The sequence below is a fragment of the Pavona decussata genome, unplaced genomic scaffold (assembly GCF_977016875.1).
Source record: "Pavona decussata unplaced genomic scaffold, jaPavDecu1.1 SCAFFOLD_32, whole genome shotgun sequence".
In the NCBI taxonomy this organism is placed as follows: domain Eukaryota; kingdom Metazoa; phylum Cnidaria; class Anthozoa; order Scleractinia; family Agariciidae; genus Pavona; species Pavona decussata.
The window spans coordinates 3311168-3333066 of record NW_028145455.1 but is presented as its reverse complement, the minus strand read 5'-3'; the positions used below and the strand labels follow the sequence as shown (position 1 = coordinate 3333066).

General features: G+C 38.1%; 4 protein-coding genes across 8 annotated transcripts in view; 1 reads left to right on the top strand and 3 right to left on the bottom strand.

The window, feature by feature from the left end:
- Positions 1 to 1134, bottom strand: part of LOC146484677 (uncharacterized) — a 75302-nt gene extending 74168 nt beyond the window's left edge. The window contains exons 1-2 of the mRNA XM_085104786.1: positions 1072 to 1134; positions 107 to 150 (exon numbers count right to left, since the gene is read on the bottom strand). The gene's annotated coding sequence lies outside the window, so the exon portion shown is untranslated. The remainder of the gene's footprint in view (positions 1 to 106; positions 151 to 1071) is intronic.
- A 2462-nt stretch (positions 1135 to 3596) lies between these two features.
- LOC146484675 (uncharacterized) lies at positions 3597 to 17028 on the bottom strand. 3 transcript variants are annotated; one of them, XM_085104769.1, is made up of 3 exons: positions 16509 to 17028; positions 5176 to 5405; positions 3597 to 3846 (listed from the first exon to the last, which is right to left on the bottom strand). In XM_085104769.1, exons 1-3 carry the CDS (start codon positions 16573 to 16575, stop codon positions 3775 to 3777), a joined length of 369 nt encoding a protein of 122 aa, XP_084960895.1. In that variant the 5' UTR covers positions 16576 to 17028; the 3' UTR covers positions 3597 to 3774. The 3 variants fall into 3 exon arrangements, with proteins under 3 accessions (XP_084960895.1, XP_084960893.1, XP_084960894.1); XM_085104767.1 differs by lacking the exon at positions 16509 to 17028 and adding an exon at positions 6401 to 8104; XM_085104768.1 differs by lacking the exons at positions 3597 to 3846; positions 5176 to 5405 and adding exons at positions 10299 to 10546; positions 15141 to 15370 and having other exon boundaries at positions 16509 to 16936.
- Positions 11351 to 14524, top strand: LOC146484676 (uncharacterized). The gene is made up of 2 exons (XM_085104532.1): positions 11351 to 12139; positions 12170 to 14524. Exon 2 carries the CDS (start codon positions 12650 to 12652, stop codon positions 13970 to 13972), a length of 1323 nt encoding a protein of 440 aa, XP_084960658.1. The 5' UTR covers positions 11351 to 12139; positions 12170 to 12649; the 3' UTR covers positions 13973 to 14524.
- Positions 17029 to 19321: 2293 nt separating the features above from the next.
- Positions 19322 to 21899, bottom strand: part of LOC146484674 (uncharacterized) — a 28035-nt gene continuing 25457 nt past the window's right edge. The window contains exons 3-4 of one of the 3 annotated variants that reach the window (XM_085104773.1): positions 20090 to 20321; positions 19322 to 19420 (exon numbers count right to left, since the gene is read on the bottom strand). In XM_085104773.1, coding sequence (XP_084960899.1) covers positions 19354 to 19420; positions 20090 to 20321 — 299 coding nt within the window. In that variant the 3' untranslated portion in view covers positions 19322 to 19353. Of the gene's footprint in view, positions 19421 to 20048; positions 20064 to 20089; positions 20322 to 21899 lie in introns of those variants that run through there. The other 2 variants (XM_085104774.1, XR_014863611.1) reach the window with 2 other exon arrangements.

Below are 21899 nucleotides of genomic sequence, written 5' to 3'. Positions count from 1 at the left end.
AGGGGGAAGAGAAGAGGGGGGTACTTGACCAATGTTTGGGTATATGGGTGCCGCTGGAGGTTTGAATCTCTGACCCTGTTTAGGATAAAAACAACCTTACACCTACCCTGTGTAGGGCAACTCCCTCTATTTTAAGACTCAATTTCGATACTGAAAAAAATAGCACTAATATCAAATCCTGAAGATGATCTAATGTTGACTGATGACCTGGCAAAATAGTACAGATAAACATCTCCGATCTCCAATTGCTGAATACTTGACAGCAGCCTTGCAGCCATACCCTATCTAGGACAAACTAGTAATCGGAAGGTCATATGCAGTTCCAGAAAAAATCCAAACCCACCCCATGGAAGGTCATTGGAAATTCCTAAGAGAGGAAGGGAGTCTCTAAAGCCAAAATTTTAGAAGGAAAGTATGAAGCTAAACTGAAATTTCCTGGGGGAAGGGGGGAGGGGTGCAAAACTAAAAACCCTTTAAGGAGGGGGGGGGGGGGGGAGTATGGATATTTTCTGGAAATGCACATTTTTCTCTTTCCGAGTATGCTAGTGTCACAGACTAAAAAATTCATCTATCAACGATCATGATTATTCAAGATCGCAAAACAAAGGTGGTGGACGGAATGACTGCAGACTTTGCCTAAACTATATACCGTTAATATGGTTTACAAGCTATTGATCTCTGGCCTCTTTGACACTGCAAATGTATCTCCAGAAGTTCGATAAACATCGATGCAAGCACGTGTCAAGCTGTGGTTTCATCTTACGTAACGCTTTATGGCCTTTAATATAACGCTCTGTTGTGTCTTCACGCCAAAATAATCCAACTATTAAAGTACTTTTGTTTCATATAATGGATTCGCAGTGTGATTTTTCCGTGGGTCAGTCGGTTGTATCGGCAAAAACAAATCAGCAAGCGGCCTAAGGCCTCGAATTCAAAGCACGTGAAGTAAGCTTACATCGACGCGACATCGCAAATCTATCAACTGAAATTGCCGCTAAAAGCAAACGGTATCCCGGATTTTCCATTCTAACCGTAAGAAGAGGCGTGCAAATACAGAAAACTGTCTCTTACCTTTTCAAACTCTGTGACCTCCAATGCAACTTTCACAACAAAGAATCTTTGCGGAGTGCAGACCTGGATGATGACGTAAGGGGTTGAGTGACGGGAAAAGACGCGGGAAAATAACCGCTGTCCGTTGCCGGGGTGAAGGCTCAATAAGGATAATTATTATTTTGCTTTTTTTTTTTTTTGGGGGGGGGGGGGGGGTTCAGAGCGGGAAAACGTTTCTTACAATTTTTCTGTGCATATCCATTCGCGGTTCAAGTGATCCATGAATGGGCTGAAATTGTTTAGCAGTGGCTTTTGCGATATAAATGTATTCTGTTGTCCAATTTCATCGAATATGAGAAGAACTATGAGTTAGACCGGGCATTTTACCAACACTGTGAAAGGACATAAACCCAAATTGGAGTTGCGGCACAGGGTTCGGTGCATGACTAACACAGCAAAGGGATTCTTCTGGTACTGCGCTTCCCGAGCTTTATCTTTGTTTAATTATCCCGGCATTAAGGGGGGACTTAACCCGACGTTTGAATAAAATTTGAAGTGGTTTTAAGAAGGGATAGAAGAAAGAAAATAATTTTTTGGAACACTAACAGACAGCCGATACCCACGGAAGAGCACCCCAGGTTGCTATTGGATTAACTTGGTATCCGTCTATTAATTATCAACTACAAATTCTTATTTTAAAACTTCGCTAATTCTTCAATATTTCTTATTTCTCTTAATTTAACCAATCCTTCTCAATATACCCAAAAATCACCCCAAAATTCACAAAACACTCCACAACATAGATTTACGGGATGAACATAGAGTTTTTGGATCGCTTGAAACGTGAACGAAATATTTCCATTAAAGCCATGTAAAGTGCGGTAAAATGGCGTTTACGTTAAGTCCCCCCTAAAGGTTCTTCATTACAAAAATACACATCGTGTCAAAAACAAACTTTTCCACACGTCGATTGCAAAATCGGATACGTACAGTGTATTATAATTGGGAGTATTTAATGAAGAAAGTCCTTTGTGAAAAATATTTAAAGAATAGGACGAACAGTTGAGAAAAGAAGGTCGTCCAACTTTCTTCTCGCTAAGGAGGAAACGGGCTACCCAAGCGTGGTCTAGCTTACTTGATCGCATGAGTACCGAGAATTAAGACTAAATTCTTGCAAAAAAATTGTAAAATCCACTCTGGTTGAGTTAAATTAAGGGGAGGTATCATGGGGTTTTTGATTTCTCAGTGTTAAAAATGATGAAGTAAGACCTTCAATCAGTTGCCAAATAATTCTAGAATGACGAGAGGAAAGAAATTAACTCAATTATTGAAAGGAACATCTCGTGATCTGTTCAAGCGCATTTTGGAAACAAAAATGCGAGAACTTGAAAAAAAAAATTAGCCTGACATTTTTCAAGTTTCAATCCATACCGGCCTACTCTGTCTCTGGCCGGAGGTACTAATCGAAAGATTTATTACACTTGGGTGATAATTTATAACAAACTTCACAATTATTTCGTTGTTTCTGGTCTTTCTGCTGACAGACAAACATTTTTGGGTTTTGAAATGACAGCAAATTTACGTGATGCTTCCCATTTAATGTTAAATATTCAGGGTTGCTTATATAGCCAGCATTCTGTAAAAGATCCGTGACAAAAATAAACCTCTCATTATAGCCGGACGATTTGTTTCAGTCCCACGCCGCAAGAACATTAAGGGCTTCAAACTTTTTTTAAAAAAAGTTTAACAAGTAATAAAAAATCAAACTTCAGAAAGGCAACACCTGCAGCTGTCTTCTTTAGTGGGAAAATTATTGCTTCTAATACCAGGTTATCTGCGGTAGACAGTAAACGTTTAAAAAAATATTTTTTTGGAAATTTGGTACTCCACTCTCGTACAGATTTCGCGCGTGCATTTTGCATTTTCCGCTCTGAAGTTCTTTTAGGTGGTATTTGTTGTCACGAGGACAAAGAATTAGTACACGGGGGAGAGGATAGTCGAGCGTTGCGTGACATCCCAACGACGGCTGCGAAGGAGACTAGCGTTGCGTGACATCCCAAAGGAGACTATGGAAAGGGCCCCTCGGAATTATTTTTGGCAGTGGTGTCCGGTTTGCCCTGTTCTCCAAACCGTGACCCTATTTCACACTAAAATATGAAATTTTCCGGTGCTCTTTTTCAGACTTAGCCCGGCTTTAAGATTCATATCCATTTTGCAGACCAAGTCTCCAGAATCTATACCAATTTCTGGAAATTTTCTGACTTTCAGACCAAAATATCACGCGCAACTGATCAGTAAGATACTCATTTTTTTTTTCTGAAGCACAAAAAGAAAACGCGCAAAGTCCCACCTTTTTCCGCTGATCATGTTTGACCCACAATTGGCTTGGGTGATTCTATTGAATTGCTGAAGAAAAACTTAAATTAAAAAAAAAAACATTGTATATCTATGCCAAATAAACGAAGGAAAACCAGGGGGAAACTTAATTAAAGAAGGACTGACAGGACTCAAATAACGCAACAAGAGAACATTTTTTTTATGCCAAAATGGTTTATTATCCTCAATAAAACGTGTTCCAAATGAATCACACAGTGCTTAAGCCGGATTATTGAATCTCACACATAGAAAAGGTGCACATTACAGCTTTTTATCCCTTGCAATGCATCTCTGCTTGCCAGCCTGCATTCCGATTACCCGTTAGTCAGTCACTACTGACAACAGTTTTCATTCTGCTGTCTTAGGGCGTCGTTCCTTGCGAAGGAAGCGTTTCATTGGAGAGTCACGCCATCCTCCACCCTGTTGACAAAAACATGGGATGACGGGAGAACATTCTTAGAAAGTGAGTAAAAAACATGATCACTGAATCAGACATTGTTTGAATTTTCATTACGTTGGTTTACTATCAGCAGTCTTTAACAAGTGTACTAAAAGAGAAAACCGTGCATGGAAAAGTGGGTCGGGCTGAATCAGAGAGGTAAACATGGAGCAATTTAAAGACGTCCTACAGTGGAGGTGATCGATATGTGACAGTGAATTCAAATCATAGTATAATGGTTGTTCTCTACATACGAATAAATAAAAATTTTGCATGGAATTGTTAATGAAAAGCGTCCTTTTGCGAACAACACTATTTAGTTTGTGCACACCAAGAAAAAATTGCCAAGAAAGCTTGTTAATTGTTTTCAACGGAGTGAACAAAACTTGTTTAAAAGAAATGCAACTTTTGGTCATGAAAAGCAACAACTGTAAAACAACAACAACAAACAAACAAACGAACAGACAAGACAAAAAAAAATTGTGAAGCAATTCAAACCTCGCCTGTGAAGAGCCAGCTGTAATTTTTATATACTGTTGTGTTTAATTTCTGACACTTTGCAAAAATTAAGTCAATGTCAAATAATTTTCATAAAACATTTTTGAGATCAGTTCTTCACAGTTGAGCTGCCTATCTGTTACCAAAGACATAGTAAACTGAAGTCTTACACAGGTAACCCAAGCCGTGTAATTCTTGGGTTTCACGTGACGTCACCAAAATTCTAGAATTCAAAACCGGGAGGCCTACACAATTTTTACCTTCATTCAAGGAAAGATTACCTAAAAATTTGTTTTTTCACAATTTCTTAGCTCGATGTCGTACTTCCTTTTGAAAATAGAAGAGTTTCAATTTCCGAGCGGAGTTTCATCGTGCGTGACATCAAGAGGACGGCCGTGACAGAGCTGTTCCGTATCTTAAAAATGCCTCTTTGAGTGATTTTCAGCATTCTAAACAGTTCAAGTTTGAGGAGAAATGTTTATCTTAACATTCGGAAATTCACAAGGGAAAACAAACCTCTTTTCTGGCAAAAGTGAACTCCAGATGTTTTTTCTATTTCCGGCCGCCATGTTGGTGTTCCTCAGAGGGACACCAACATGGCGTCCCCGTACTAAGCTCTATAAATTTGGGTGAAACATTTTCTCAAAAAACTCAAGTACGAAATACTGCACAGACCTGACACTTGGACAGGTTGCTTATTTACTTATCATCTATGACATGCAAATTTCTTGACTTCATTCATGGAATGTTTTCAATAATTTTTTCACGCACACGGCAATGGCGTGACAGTGAAAGCCGGCAATAATACTTACTCCACTTTTCGGGCATGTGTCAGGTGTGCGTACACAGCACTTGTAGCTTTGCCACTTTTTGTTGATAGTTTTGTAATGTTCTTTGCAGGCCTCATCAAGATCTTCGCTAACATGGGTCGCGTAACACCCATAGCACCCATTAGAAACACATGTCCGGGTCACAAGAAAAGCTCTTCCATCTTTACCAATGGGCGTGGTCTGTTTGCAGGAATTAGCCACGACGTTATGATCTTCAATGTAAAATTGAACAAATTATGACGCTGTTAAAAAATATTGAAGATTGATTACAGCAGACATCCCTTTTTATTAAAACTGGATCGTTGAATGATGCAATTCCAGAGTTCTGATTGGCTTAGCAGCCATGGTATATCAGCTAATATCCAACGAGCGGTCTTGGAATATTACTACAATGTTTATGTAGGGTGAGGGGACTGTTCATTCGCAAAGTTTTCTCTACTAAAATATTCTAAATGTCAGTGATGTATTAAACAGGAGAAGAATGTTTTATCTGATTTCCAAACACCGAGAAGTGATTTGAAAGAACGAGGCGCAGCCGAGTTTTTTTTTTTTTTTATCCAACCTCGTGTTATTTGGAAATCGGATGAAACACTGTTGATTTAGTTTCTCAAACCATTAATAGATCTTGAAGAAATTTAAAGCAAAAGTTTAACAGATGTTATGATAATTAAGATCACTTTCCATACCTCCTTCGCGGGTTTCGTTGTTTTCTCTCTTCAATTATTAATGAGTTTAAGAAATCAGGTAAAACTTGTTTTGAATTATTGTTCCTTTTTTATTCATCGTTCATCTGAATAACAAGTGCGTATGTCAGCCTGTTGATTTAGATGTGTTCTAAACATCTATTTTCTGTGTTCTTTTCAAAATGATTGTTATAGCTGACAAAATAGCTGGCAAAATTTCAAGAAATGCTCTTCATCTTGTATGTAATTTCTTTACTTATTTCGCTGATCCTCTAGGATTGATGGTCGTTGATATTTTTAGTTTTCGTTTTAAAATTACTTGGTTTTAAAACGGGATTATCTCAGGTTAAAATCTTTAAAATGAACTATGTTTCGGATACTTTGATTGGTCTTCATCATGTCAGTGTTTTATTGGTAAGCACCGCTTTTATCACATACCTGTAGTCAAACCTCCGCTAACAGAAAAGAAAAACAAAACCGAAATCTTATGTCACATATTTCAAATCTGAAAAGCTGTCGCTTACCTTGCACCACGAAAATAACTGTCATCCCAAGAAAGACAATAGACATCCAAATATTTGCCGCCATTGTTACGCTTGTAAAACTAAAAGGTACAAAGCAAAATATGAAGTGCATTTATGAGTAAAGCGTTTAGAGGAGAGAAAAAGCTTATTGGATATATAAACTGATAGCGCTCGCGTTCTATTAGTGTGGCCGGAATTGAAGTCAGATCACGGCATACCTGAGTTGGTTATTGTCCTTTCCTAGATTTTAGCATTTTTAGCATTTTCCGGTACATAAAGATGTGATTTGAAAGTGAATATATGAAAATTCCCACACTTGAACTGCGGGAGAATGAATGAAACGCAAACTGCCTTGCATGATAACTACGCGATGATTATTCACTTTTTTCAAAACGTCATTGAAGAAAGTCAGTCCGACTGAATCCAAAAAGCAACGAGTTTTGAACAGGTCTCGAAATGGCAAAATACCCTGGCAGCTTTTTCTGTTAAACTGGGCTTTTATTGGCCTTAATAATAAAAATGTTCGAAGGAACACTTGGAATAAGGCGCGCAAAAAAACGCGCGTATTTTTATCTAATTTATTAATTATTTTTTAGACTACAAATACGATTCCCTATTATGATGTAGAATACAATACTCGATTCTACCCAGATATAATGACTTCCACAAAGTTCAAGAAATGGTTTTGCAGTGAAAGGTGACCGCCTTGAACTGCATCTTTTCAAAGGCAGGTCTAATGAATATGTTCCATTTCAAGAGCGTAAAAATAATTTAGTTTTTAGCCATGGGCAACAGTAGGAACTGCACCTCTCAAGTAAAGCACAATTATTGTTGTTGTATTGTCGTTTATCAAAGAATCGACATCCAGTGTACCAGGATTGACTTACAAACCGACGTTTATCTTTGTTGTGCTGCCTTTCAATGCCGGCCAGGTTGACAAAGAGCTGCAGTAAAAGAGGGGATTTGAGAACGGACAATAGGCGATATAACGTGCTGTATACATGCATACATTACCTCTGCATTAATTAGCTGTACCTCACATTGGCGGGAAACAGCTCCAAGCGGTTTTAACGAGTCAGTGAAAATGATAAAAGTGGAAAAGACATGCTGACTTGCAATTAAAGTTTTAAGAGTCTGCTTCCAGACGAATGTCTTAATTTTCAACCCTTTAGCGAAACAATTAAAGAAGTAAATTAAACCCTCTTGCAAGCCCATTAATTTCCATCGGTGAGGTGTTCGCTCCAGTCTTTCCACAAAGTGTTACTACGTACTATATTGGTGATGTTGTCACTCACTATTGTATTTTTCCCCTTGTCAACACCTTCCTAAATTCTGTTTTGTTTTAAAACCAAATCGCTCCGTTCACTATAAAATCTGATCATGCAATTTATACCAACATCTTTGCTTAACAAATTGAGTTACGAAGCTAAAGCTTCAATATACCAGAAAACTGATTATTTACGTATTGGCAACGAGAATTGTTGGCCACAAACACTGTCGGAAAAACCTTAAAGACATAGACTGCTGCACTTGCTTTTCTTACTTCAACCAACTTTTTGCCTTCATTTTAAAAAGAACTTTTCTTACCAGAAATGAACAAGTGATCTCTTGGCCTCTGGAGTGTACAAACGATTATCCACTGATGAGAGTACTGCCCATCGAAACTGGCGCGCAACTGCTTAAGTAAGCGGTCCGGCGAGGACTGATTGACAGGTAAAGCCACCTCCCCAATCCCAAGTATGAAAGCAAATTAGGATTAGTACAACACAATTCAGACATTTTGCGATCCAGTTGATTCAATAGGACAGATTTGGGGGCCAGTTTAATGTCGTCCCGTATTGTGTGCAAATACATACGTACAGGCAAAATTTGATGTAAATCATTTATTCTATTCATTCTTGTAGACTGATCAAGAACTGCGTTCTTGAAAGAAAGAAAAACTACGATTACTAGTGGTGGGGTTAGGTATGATCGCGGGGGTGCGGGGGGGGGGGGGGAGGGTTGCACATTTAAATTTACAACGGTAAATAAAGAAGTGATTTAAAGGTGAATATATCAAAAAATTCCCACATTTGAGCTTCGGAGTAATGAATGAAACGCAAACTGCTTAACTTGCGTGTATAATAACGATGATCATTCACTTATTCAAAGATGTGATTGTACAAAGGCAATCACTGACTGAATCCGAAAAGCGCGCAATGAGTTCTAAACAGGTTTCGAAATGACAAAATACACGGCTAGCAGTTTTAAGTCTTTTAGAGAAATCTGTTAAACTGATTTTTAATAGGACACCTTAATACTGAAAATGCCAGGTTCGAAGGAACACTTGGAATTAGGCGGGCAAAAAAAACGCGCGTATTTTTATCTAATTTATTAATTAATTTTATTTAGACTACAGATTATACGATTCCCTATTACGTAGGATACAATAGTCGATTCAACCTAGAAATAATTACTTCCAGAAAGTTCAAGAAAAGGTTTTGCAGTGAAATGTGGCCGCTTTAAACTGCATCTTTTCAGAGCCAGGTCTAATGAATATGTTCCATTTCGATAGCGTCAAAATAGTTTAGTTTCTAGCCATAGATAACAGTAGGAACTGCACTTCTCAAGTAAAGCACATTTATTGTGCATGTTGTTGTATTGTCGTTTACCAAAGAATCGACATCCAGTGTACCAGAATTAACTTATAACCGACATTTATCTTTGTTGTGCTGCCTTTCAATGCCGGCCAGGTTAACAAAGAACTGTAAAAGAGGGGATTAATTATTTGAGAACGGACAATAGGCGATATAACGTGCTGTATACAGGCACGGAATTACCTCTGCATTGATTAGCTGTACCTCAGATTGGCGGGAAACAGCTCCAAGCGGTTTCACCGAGTCAGTTAAAAAACGATAATAGTGCAAAAGACATGCTGTGTTCCGATTGAAGTTTTTAGAGACTGTTTCCAGACGAATGTCTTAATTATCACCCTTTTAGCGAAACAATTAAAGAAGTAAATTAAACCCGCTTGCAAGAGCATTAATTTCCTTCGGTGAGACTTTCACTCCAGTCTTTCCTCAAAGTGTTACTACGTACTATCTTGGTGATGTTGACACTCACTATTGTATTTTTCCCCTTCTCAACACCTTCCTAAATTCTGTTTTGTTTTAAAACAAATATTTCCGTTCACTATAAAATCTGATCATGCATTCATACCAACATCTTTGCTTAACAAATTGAGTTACGAAGCTAAAGCTTCAATATACCAGAAAACTGATTATTATCGATTTCATCAATTAATCACACCGGGGTGTTAGGAAAAGGAATCTTATTTTTCAAATTAATGAGCTGAGCTGTTGTTCCTTTCCGTTTTGTCGCGTTTTTTAACGACATGTTTGCCTCCTCCGCCATTAATAACGAAATGAATAGGCCTTATTACGGTTTTCGACGCCATTTTGACGAGTACGGCGGCAAACACGTCATGAAAATAACAGTGTTTGTATCATAAAATAGCATAGTGCCTAAAGTCTTCAATTTATGAATTTTTCAGAAGCGATGCTTTACTAAAATTATTTGACATCGGATTTCCATACAAACACTCACAAACACTGTTATTTTACAGTGCAACGCGCCTTACCGTGGCCACTCAACAAACTTTTTTTACAAGTGAGCCAATCAGGATACGTGAATTTGATCAACGGTCAAGCCTCCTTACAAAGTCCAACAGGAAGTGAAGCAACAACGAATTATTGAAAACATGTCGTTTTGTATTTTATGAACAAGGAGGAAGATATCCTGATTCAATCAGGATATCTTCCTCCTTGTTTATTTCAGTGCTAAGCTTGTAAAAAAAGTTTGTTGGGTGGCCACTGTAAAGGAGGACAACTGGACTCAAATAAAAACAGAAGAATTTTCACGCCAAAACGGTTTATTATTCTTAATAGAACGTGTTCAAACTAAATCACAAATAGTGCTAAAGGAATATTGAATCTCCCAAATAGCCGAAAAAGGTGCACATTACAGCTTTTTATCCCTTACAATTGACGCATCTCTGCTTGCTAGCCTGCATTCCGATCACGCGTTAGTTTTCACCATATTCTGCTGTTGACGGCATCGTTCGTTTCGAAGGAAGCGTTTGATTGGAGAGTCACGAGGCCCTCCACCCTGCTGTTGACAAAAACATGGGATGACGGGAGAACATTCTTATAAAGTGAGTGCAAAACATGATCACTGAATCAGACATTGTTTGAATTTTCATAATGTTGGTTTGCTATATCTTTAACATACTAAAAAAGAAAAACCGTGCATGGAAAAGTGAGTCCTGAGTCAGAAGGGTAAACACAGAGCAATTTAAAGACGTCTTAGAGTGGAGGTGATCGATATGTGACGGTGAATTCAAAGTAGCAAGAGGGGTACTTATAAGCTTAATTTACCATTTTTTTCATTTGTTAGAGGAAATGTATGGGGATAAAAGTGGCACAAAAGTAGATGAGTAATGAATTCAAGATGACGTCGGTAGATGGTTGGAATGGGATGGGAGAGAATGGTTGAAAAAGTGAAGAAATGAGAAAATTAACAATGTAAATGATTTTTCCATATATTACTGTCGCTTATTGACCTAGTTCATTCAAGCACAAGGTTTGAAGATAAAATTTAAGTGGCTACAAAGTAGTCATAGTAAAGCATGCAAAATGTTCTTCGCCCTTCCGTAGACAAAGGAAAACATGGTACTGAATAAGAGATCCGTTATAACCATTCCACAAGAAGTTTATCCGTTTTGCGGGCCTGTGGCCTTGTTAGTGGCCAAAAACTGGTTGACAAAGTCGAATTTTAGAGCCAGTAACATTAACCGTAAAAGCTCTATGAGGAAGCTAATCCGAAGAGCCAAAAGCCTACTCACAAGGCTGGACTGCGCCACGGCAAATGCGGACTAAAAGAAATTGAACAGTTAGCCCGTTTACCAGAATTCCGCGATTTTAAAGTCAGAGTTTACAACAAAGCGAGACAAAACATGCTTAGCCTTAAAATCAATCCGACCGAAACTGAGCGCATCTTGTCGCTATACTACCATGACGAGCATTTTGAAGTTATAACTAAGGACAACGCCTTTCTTGGTCACAGTTTTTATTGTACGAAGTGTGATCGCTCTTACAAGAGCCGCCCTCCCGTTTGCGAAAAGCGCAAATGCATACAGTGTTAAGACTTTTGCGAACCGACTTCAGAGGTGGTAAAGTGTGAATTTTGTTTACGCTATTTCAAGGGCCATGATTGTTACGATCGCCATCGTCAGTATCCTGATGACACATCGCTCTCCACATGTCAAAGTGGAAAAAGTGCAAAGTGTGCTATTTGGACGTTTCCAAAGATCTGCAAAAAGAACATGTTTGTTTCAAGTCCAAATGCAGACACTGCAATAACACCGTTGACATTTACACCCACAAATACTACATTCAGCAAGCTAAATTAACTAACAACTAGCGCAAAAAGCGCGATAAAAAAATGGGGAGGCTTTTGTTCTTTGATGTGGAATCCATGGTAGAAGATGGCCAAACCATCAATGAACCCATCTGTGTCGTTGCTCAGTTCAGGGATACTGGAGAAGAGATGGTGTTCCAAGGAATCGGATGCATGACTGAGTTTTGCGAATGGCTATTTAAACATTGCGAGCAAAACTCTCAACCTTTGAGACAGAAATAGCCCACAACTTAGGCGGCTACGACCTATTCTTTATTTTGAAATGGATTGTCGACAATAGAGGTAAATTACCCGAAATTTTCTTTGGCGGAGCACGTGTTATCACGATGAAAATGTTTAATTTGACCTTTAAGGATAGCTACAAGTACTGGCCAACAGCGCTCGCTAATCTCCCCAGCCGTTTTAACCTAGAGGAAGAGAAGGGATTTTTCCCACACAAGTTTAACACCAGACAAAATCAATACTATGTAGGAGCACCGCCCGAAGAAGAATATTTTTCTCCCGAACTGACAATGGATGAAAAGAAGTGCAATGAATTCAAAGCCTGGCACAAAGAAATCAATGACGCGTACAAAGAAGGTGCTTACGTGTACAATTTCAAAGCCGAGCAACTCAAATGTTGCAGCCAGGATGTGACGCTTTTGCGCTTAGCCGGAGAGAAGTATCGCGCAGAAAACATGGAGAAATTTGACATTGACCCGTGGACGGAAGCATGCACCATGGCCAGCACGTCCAATCTGATCTACCGACGCATCTTTATGCAGGAAAATACGATTGGAATACTACCACCGTATGGTTACCGCCCCAACGATCAACAGAGCGGTTAGGCAGGCAGTTTACCTAAACTGGCGCGATGAAACAGAATTTGGCGGAGATCTGATGCACATGAGCAAACACGGCGATGGTGAAAAGAGAATTCGTATCAAAAGTGTGAATGCAAAAGTTGATGGCTATGATCCGGTGACGAAAACCATCATACAAGTCCACGGTTGTTTTTGGCATGGGCACGACAAATGCTTCCAAGCTCACACGATCAATCAAGTGAAAGGAGTTAGTATGGGGACGCTTTTTGACCAGACTCAAACGCAAACGCGCAGTTTTCGAGAAGCAGGTTTTGACGTTCAAGAGGTCTGGGAATGCGAAATCCAGCAAATGTTGAAACAACAACAACAACAACAACAACAACACTTTATTAAAAATAGACAGTTAAAAAACAACACTGATGGCATACGAGATTGTATGACTAAAGACAGCGAAGCAGGGCACTTGTACGAACCACTCAATCCCCGAGACGCGTTTTATGGTGGACAAACTGAAGCCGTGAGGCTTTACGTGAAAGACGAAGAAATGCACTACTACGATTTCACCTCTCTTTATCCGTTTGTAAACAGGAGATCGGAATATCCAAAGGCACATCCTTTGATCTACACCCAAGATTTTCACTACGACAGGGATGCCTACTTTGGCCTTATGAAATGTGACATTTTACCACCTCAAGACCTCTATCACCCTGTGCTCCCCGTCTGCATACCAGTAATCAACAATGGCCACAAACTAATGTTCACGCTTTGCACTCAATGTGCCAAAGAGCAGAACTTAAACGAATGTGAACACACCGACGAGCAGCGCATGTCGAAAGGGACTTGGGCGACGCCTGAAATTTATTACGCCGTCGAAAAAGGCTACAAAAAAGTCAAAATACACGAAGTGTGGCACTACCCGGATCGCGTGTTTGGATTCTTCAAAACTTACATAGACGTTTTTCTGAAGAACAAGCAACAATCGTCTGGCTGGCTTACATGGTGCACTACCGCGGAAGAATTGAAAAATCAGTACATAGAAAATTACAAAGAAAAGGAAGGAATTGAATTAGACTATGATATAAAAACGAAGAATCCTTCAGCGCGCGCTGGAGCTAAACTGGAACTGAACAATGCTTGGGGCTATTTTGGCCAAGACCCAAACAAAGCCGAAACCGAAATTGTCCGGGACGCTTCGCGTTTCCATGAATTGTTAATGAATGACTCATGCAAAGTAACGGCAAGGCAGATTAATTACGAGCACCTCTTAGTCAAATCGGTTCACAAGTTAGGATTTTGTCAGCACCGGGAATAAAACGAACGTGGTCGTAGCTCTCTTCACCACAATGTGGGCTAGATTGAAACTAAATCAAGAAGTTTTGGATAAATTGCAAGAGTGTGTCTATTACTGTGATACTGACTCGGCAATTTTTCGGTTTGATGCAAATGGGTGGAACCTTTCCAAGGGTGATTATCTGGGCGATTTAACTTCGGAATTGCAACCCGGTCAACACATAAGCGAATTCGTGAGCGGTGGGTGCAAAAAAATCTTCGTGTAAAGTGATCAACAGCGAAACGGACGAACATGTTGCGAACATTACAAAAGTTCGGGGACTGAGCGTGAAAAAGTTGAGTGCCAAAAAGGTTGTCAATCACGACGTGATGGAAGACCTTGTTCTGTCCAAAGAAGAACTGCGAGCGAATGGTCTCCCTGGCAAGAAAATAGACGTGCCATTCTTCTACATTTCCCGCGATGATGGATTTAATTTACATTCGCACGTTGTAAAAAAGACTTATTCTCTTGTGTTTGATAAGCGTGTTCTCAAAGTGAATGAAGGCTATAAGACTTACCCGTACGGTTACAAGAAACCGGTTTAATTTTTTGTTTTGGTTTTCTTCAGTATTGTTAATGTGCGAAATAATTGTTGAGACATCTTTGAGTAATAAATGAGTTGGCTACATTTATTCTTGTGTTTACAATTAATATAATTATAATTAAAAATCAATAAAGTAGTGAATATACTCTGCCTTAAGAAAAAAACATTACAATTTTCAGTTAAAAAAAAAACAACACTTTTCAGCAAGTTTCTCCTAATGGAGGATTTCAATTTCCGGTCGGCTAGTAAATGTTCGTAAGCCTCTTGAAATAGTAAAACCAGGGGATGCTATGGCCAGTTTCACAAGTTCCATTTCCACAGTAGCCGAACATTGGTCAGGTCTTTTAGTCAGGAAAAGTAACAACTGTAAAGCAACAAACAAACAAATAAGATAAAAAAAAAACACTTTCAAGAAATTCAAAACTCGCTCGTGGGGAGCCAGCTGTAATTTTTATATACGGGTTTGTTTCATTTCTGACACTTTGCAAAAGGTCAATACATTTTTGAGATCAGTTCTTAATTTACAGTTCAGCTACCTATCTTTCACCAAAGGCATGGTAAACTAAAGTCATACACGGGTAGTCCAAGCCGTGTAATAATACTTACGTGTAACGGGCATTGGTCAGGTGTGTGTACACAGCACTTGTAGCTTTGCCAGACGTTGTTGATATTTTTGTAATGTTCTTTGGAGGCCTCATCAACATCTTCGCTAACGTGGGACGAGTAACAGCCATTGCACCCATTATAAACACACATCCGGGTCACAAAAGAGCCTCTTCCATCTGTACCCGGGATGGGCGTGGTCTGTTCGCAGGAATTGGCCACGACGTTATGATCTTCAATGAAAAATCGAACTAATTATGACGCTGCTACAAAACATTGAAGATTGATTACAGGGGATAGCCCGTTTTATTGAAACTGGATCGTTGAATGATGCAATTCCAGAGCCAGTTGATTGGCTTAGCAGTCATGGTATATCAGCTAATATCCAACGAGCGCTATTAGTTCAATGTCTTATGTAGGGTGAGGGGACCGTTCATTTGCAAAGTTTTCTCTACTAATATATTCTAATATCAGTGACGTATTAAACACGAGAAGAATGTTTTATCTGATTTCAAACACAGTGACTTGAAAGAACGAGACACAGCCGAGTTTTTAAATCCAACCTCGTGGTGTTTGGAAATCGGATGAAACACTGTTGATTTTTTATATAGCTTCTAAAACCATTAATAGTTATTGGAGAAATTTAAAGCAAAAGTTTACCAAATTTTATGATAATTAAGATCACTTTTCTATACCTCCTTCGCGGCTTTGTTTTCTCCCTTCAATTATTTATGAGTTTAAGAAATAAGTTGTAAAACTTGTTTTGAATTATTGATCTTTTTTTCTATTATTTCATCAGCTGGGCCCAGTTACTTGAAGCATGGTTAGCGCTAACCCGGGTTAAATGCCATGACAACCTATAGGTTTTAATACCTCTTAACCAATGATTAGCGCCAACCATGCTTCGAGCAACTCAGCCCAGCTGAACAACAAGTGCGTATGTCAGCCTGTTTATTTAAATGTGTTCTAAACATCTACTGTCGCTGCAGTGCACTTTTCAAAATGATTGTTATAGCTGACAAAATAGCTGGCAAAATTTCGGCAAGAAATGCTATTCATCTTGTATGTAATTTCTTTACTTATGTTGTTGATCCTATAGGACAAGAGACTAGGATTGATGGTCGTTGATTTTTATTTATTTATTTATTTATTTATTTTAGTTTTAAAATTACTTGGTTTTAAAACGGGATTATCTCAGGTTAAAATCTTTAAAATGAACTATGTTTCGAATACTTTGATTGGTCTTCATCATGTCAGTGTTGTAAGCATCACCTTTATCACATACCTGTAGTCGAACCTCCGCTAACAGAAAAGAAAAACAAAACCAAAATCTTATGTCACATATTTGAAGTCTGAAAAGCTGTCGCTTACCTTGCACCACGAAAATGTCAACTGTCATCCCAAGAAAGACAATAGACATCCAAGTATTTGCCGCCATTCTTACGCTTGTAGAACTAAAAGGTAAAAAGCAAAATATGAAATGTATTTATGAGTAAAACTTTTAGAGGAGAGGTAAAGCTTATTGGATATATAAACTGATAGCGCTCGCGTTATATCAGTGTGGCCGGGTTTGACGTCATGCAGACCACGACATAACTTAGTTCATGTTAAAGCCCCATTTACACAAGCAAAAAGATCGGCACGGCACCCCAAAATTTCGGTGCGGTGCTGCCAACTTTTATGGTACGGCACCCCTGATTTTAAACGTGTAAACATAGCGTGCCCAAAAATAAAACGGCACCGGTGCCCGAAATTTTAGGGGTGTCGAGACCACCTCGCGAGGTTTGATTTGAAAGTGAATATATGAAAATTCCCACATTTAAACTGCGGATGAATGAATGAAACGCAAACTTCTTAACTTGCGTATACAGCTGTTTCGAAAAAAGGTTGTCCAAAAATGCGTAAAAGCGTATGCAACAAAGCCGAAAGGTAGTCTGGTAAATACCCAAAAAATTTCAACAAAAGCTCAGAATCCATAATACCTCGGCCGTACAGCGAAGACTTGAGATGGCGGGCAATATCGCTTCTGAGCATTTGTTGAAATTTATTGGGTATTTCCCAGACTACCTTTCGGCATTGTCGCGTATGCTTTTACGCTTTTTTGGACAACCTTTGTCGAAACAGCTGTATAACTACGATGATCATTCACTTGTTCAAAGATGTGATTGTACAAGGACAATCACTGACTGAATCCGAAAAGCAATGAGTTCTAAACAGGTCTAAATGGCAAAATACCCTAGCAGTTTTTAGTCTTTTAGAGAAATCTGTTAAACTGGGCTTTAATAGGACACCTTAATAATGAAAATGCCAGGTTCGAAGGAACACTAGGAATTATGCGGGCAAAAAGAAAAAAAGTGCGCATTTTTATCTAATTTACTAATTAATTTTATTAAGACAACAGAAACGATTCCTTATTACGTAGAATACAATAGTCGATTCAACCCAGAAATAATTACTTCCAGAAAGTTAGAGAAAAGGTTTTGCAGTGAAATGTGGCCGCTTTAAACTGCATCTTTTCAGAGACATGTCTAATGAATATGTGCCTTTTCATGCCTTTTCAATAGCGTCAAAATAGTTTAGTTTTTAGCCATAGATAACAGTACTAGTAGGAACTGCACTTCTCAAATAAAGCACATTTATTGTGCATGTTGTTGTATTGTCGTTTACACAAGAATCGACATCCAGTGTACCAGAATTAACTTATAACCGACATTTATCTTTGTTGTGCTGCCTTTCAATGCCGGCCAGGTTAACAAAGAACTGTAAAAGAGGGGATTAATTATTTGAGAACGGACAATAGGCGATATAACGTGCTGTATATAGGCACGGAATTACCTCTGCATTGATTAGCTGTACCTCAGATTGGCGGGAAACAGCTCCAAGCGGTTTCACCGAGTCAGTTAAAAAACGATAATAGTGCAAAAGACATGCTGTGTTCCGATTGAAGTTTTTAGAGACTGTTTCCAGACAAATGTCTTAATTATCAACCCTTTAGCGAAACAATTAAAGAAGAAAATTAAACCCTCTTGCAAGCCCATTAAATTCCATCGGTGAGGTGTTCGCTCCAGTCTTTCCACAAAGTGTTACTACGTACTATCTTGGTGATGTTGTCACTCTGACTATTGTATTTTTCCCCTTCTCAACGCAACACCTTCCTAAATTCTGTTTTCTTTTCAAAACAAATCTCTCCGTTCACTATGAAATCTGGTCATGCAATTCATACCAACATCTTTGCTTAACAAATTGAGTTACGAAACTAATTAAAGCTTCAATATACGAGAAAACTGATTATTATCGGTTTCATCAATTAATCACACCGGGGTGTTAGGAAAAGGAATCTTCAGTTTTCAAATTAATGAGCTGAGCTGTTGTTCCTTTCCGTTTTGTCGCGCTTTTTAACGACATGTTTGCCTCTCCGCCATTAATAACGAAATGAATAGGCCTTATCACGGGTTTCGACGCCATTTTGACGAGTAGGCAAACACGTCTTAAAATAACAATCAGTTGTATAATAAAGTAGCATAGTGCCCAAAGTTTCCAAATCATGAATTTTTCAGAAGCGATGTTTTATGAAAATTATTTGACATCGGACTTCCATACAAACACTGTTATTTTAAGACGCGTTTGCCTACTCGTCATGCAAAAAGGCGTCGTAAACCGTGATAAGGTCTATTACTTTTTCAGTGTCAGGAAATTTTGAGCTGACATTTTGCCGAAGAAAACTTAGATTTTTTTTAAAACTTATCCGAATTTCTCACGATATTAAGGTCTACTGCACCGATATTCACCGTAGTGAACCGTTAGGTAATCCTGTTGCTTTAGCCTGTGAGAGCAGACTCTTTTAGGTGATTCTATTGAATTACTGAAGGACCCACATGGAAAAATCAGAGACTGCATGTATACCTTTGCCAAACCGAGGAAAATGTAATTTCAAGGAAATGATGAAAAACCAAGGGGTTGGAGGAGGCGGGGAGGTGGGGGGGGGGGGGGGGGGGAATTAAAGGAGGACAACTGGACTCAAATAAAAACAGAAGAATTTTCACGCAAAACGGTTTATTATTCTTAATAGAACGTGTTCAAACTAAATCACAAATAGTGCTAAAGGAATATTGAATCTCCCAAATAGCCGGAAAAGGTGCACATTACAGCTTTTTATCCCTTAAAATTGACGCATCTCTGCTTGCCAGCCTGCATTCCGATCAAGCGTTAGTTTTCATCACATTTTGCTGTTGACGGCGTCGTTCTTTTCGAAGGAAGCGTTTGATTGGAGAGTCATGCCATGCCTGTTAACAAAAACATGGGATGACAGGTGACAATTCTTAGAAAGTGAGTGCAAAACATGATAAATGAATCAGACATTGGTTGAGTTTTCATAACGTTGGTTTGCTATCAGTCTTAAACATGTGTACTAAAAAAGAAAAACCGTGCATGGAAAAGTGAGTCCTGAGTCAGAAGGGTAAACACGGAGCAATTTAAAGACGTCTTAGAGTGGAGGTGATCGATATGTGACAGTGAATTCAAATCTGATAGTACTGGTCGTTGTCAAGGAAAAATCCATCGCGCAAAACTTGCTCTACACACGAATAAATAAAAATTTTACATGTTATTGTTAATGAAAAGCGTCCTTGTGCGTACAAGACTGTTTAGTTTGTGCACACCAAGAAAAAATTGTTAAGAAAGCTTGTTTTAAATTCTTTACACCGGAGTGAGCAAAAGTTGTTAAAAAGAAATGCAACTTTTGGTCAAGGAAAGTAACAACTGTAAAACAACAAACCAACAAGATAAAACAAAAGCACTTTCAAGAAATTCAAAACTCGCTCTTGAGGGGCTAGCTGCAATTTTTATACACGGTTTAGTTTAATTTCTAACACTTTGCAAAAAGTCAATACATTTTTGAGATCAGTTCTTTACAGTTCAGCTACCTATCTGTCACCAAAGCCGTGTAATAATACTTACATGTCCCTGGCATTCGCAAGGTGTGTATGCACAGCACTTGTAGCTTTGCCAGAAGATGTTGATATTTTTGTAATTCTTTGCAGGCCTCATCAAGATCTTCGCTAACGTGGGTCGTGTAGCAGCCAGAGCACCCATTATAAACACATCTCCGGGTCACAAAAAAGCCTCTTCCACCTGTACCCGGCATGGGCGTGGTCTGTTTACATGGATTAGCCACGACGTTATGATCTTCAATGTAAAATCGAACTAATTATGACGCTGCTACAAAATACTGAAGATTGATTACAGGGGACAGCCCTTTTTATTGAAACTAGATTGTTGAATGATGCAATTCCAGAGCCAGTTGATTGGCTTAGTAGCCATGGTATATCAGCTAATATCCAACGCGCGGTCTTGGAATATTAGTTCAATGTTTCATGTAGGGTGAGGGGACCGTTCTTCGCAAAGTTTTCTCTACTAATATATTCTTAATGTCAGTGATGTATCAAACACGAGGAAGAATGTTTTATCTGATTTCCAAACACAGAGAAGTGATTGGAAAGAACGTGGCGCAGTCGAGCTTTTTTTTAACCAACCCCCCTGGTGTTTGGAAATCGGATGGAGTCTGTTGATTATTTTATATACCTTCTCAAACTATTTAAAAATTTTGCAGAAATTCAAAGCAAACGTTTGCCAAATTTTTATAATAATTAAGATCATTTTTCTAAACCTCCTTCACAGTTTATTTTTCTCTCTTCAATTATTTATGAGAAATCGGTTGTAAAACTTGTTTTGAATTATTAATCTTTTCTCATCTGAGTAACAAGTGCGTATGTCAGTCTGTTGATTTAGCTGTGTTCAAAAAGGACTAATTTCTGTGCCCTTTTCGAAATGATTGTTATAGCTGACAAAAAAAAAAAACTGGCAAAACATAAAGAAATGCTGTCCATATTGAGCTTTTAATTTCTTTACTTATTTCACTGTTCCTCTAAGATTTATGTTCGTCTATTTTAATATTGATTTTCCTTTTTGAAATTATCTGGCTTTAAAACGGGATTGTCCGAGGTTAAACTCTTTCATGGCATGCTTTTTATTTTTCCAATGTTTTTCTTTGTAACTGACCCTCTTAATATTATTATTATTATTATTATTATTATTATTATTATTATAATTATTATTAATTTTAGTCTTACTATTGTTAAAAAATTGTGCTTGAAAATAGCTCTGTTGTACTTGGAAATAGTCGCTTTTTTTTTAATCGAAATGAATTTTGAATATTGAATTGTAAATAGGTTTTAATAGCTCTTTTTTTCTACTTTTAACTTGTAAATATCAATTTTGCTTGGAATATTATTATTATTATTATCATTATTATCATTATTATTATAATTATTATTATGACGACAGTTGTAAAATTTATGTATGCCATATGATTATACATAGACTGGGGCGTCAAACGTGGCCCAAACTAAGTGTGGGAATAGCGAATCTCTCTACACTTTGTACAAAACATATAATAAAAGCTAAATAAATAAATAAATAAATAAATAAAATAAAACTTAGTGACTAATAATCTTTAAAAATCATGATTGGAGTTCCTTAAAAAAGTAGTCATCATTTCAAAAGCCCATGGTATGTTCTTGATACGTGTATGAAAACAGAATCTCTGTAGACTTTGTAAAAGATATATAATTACAACTAAGTAGATAAATAAAACTTCGCGACTACCAACCCCTAAAAATCATGAAAGTGAGTTCCTTAATTATCTAGTCATTAATTTAAAAGTTCTTGATATGTTTAATGAGTTCGAGAGGACAGCTTTCTGTA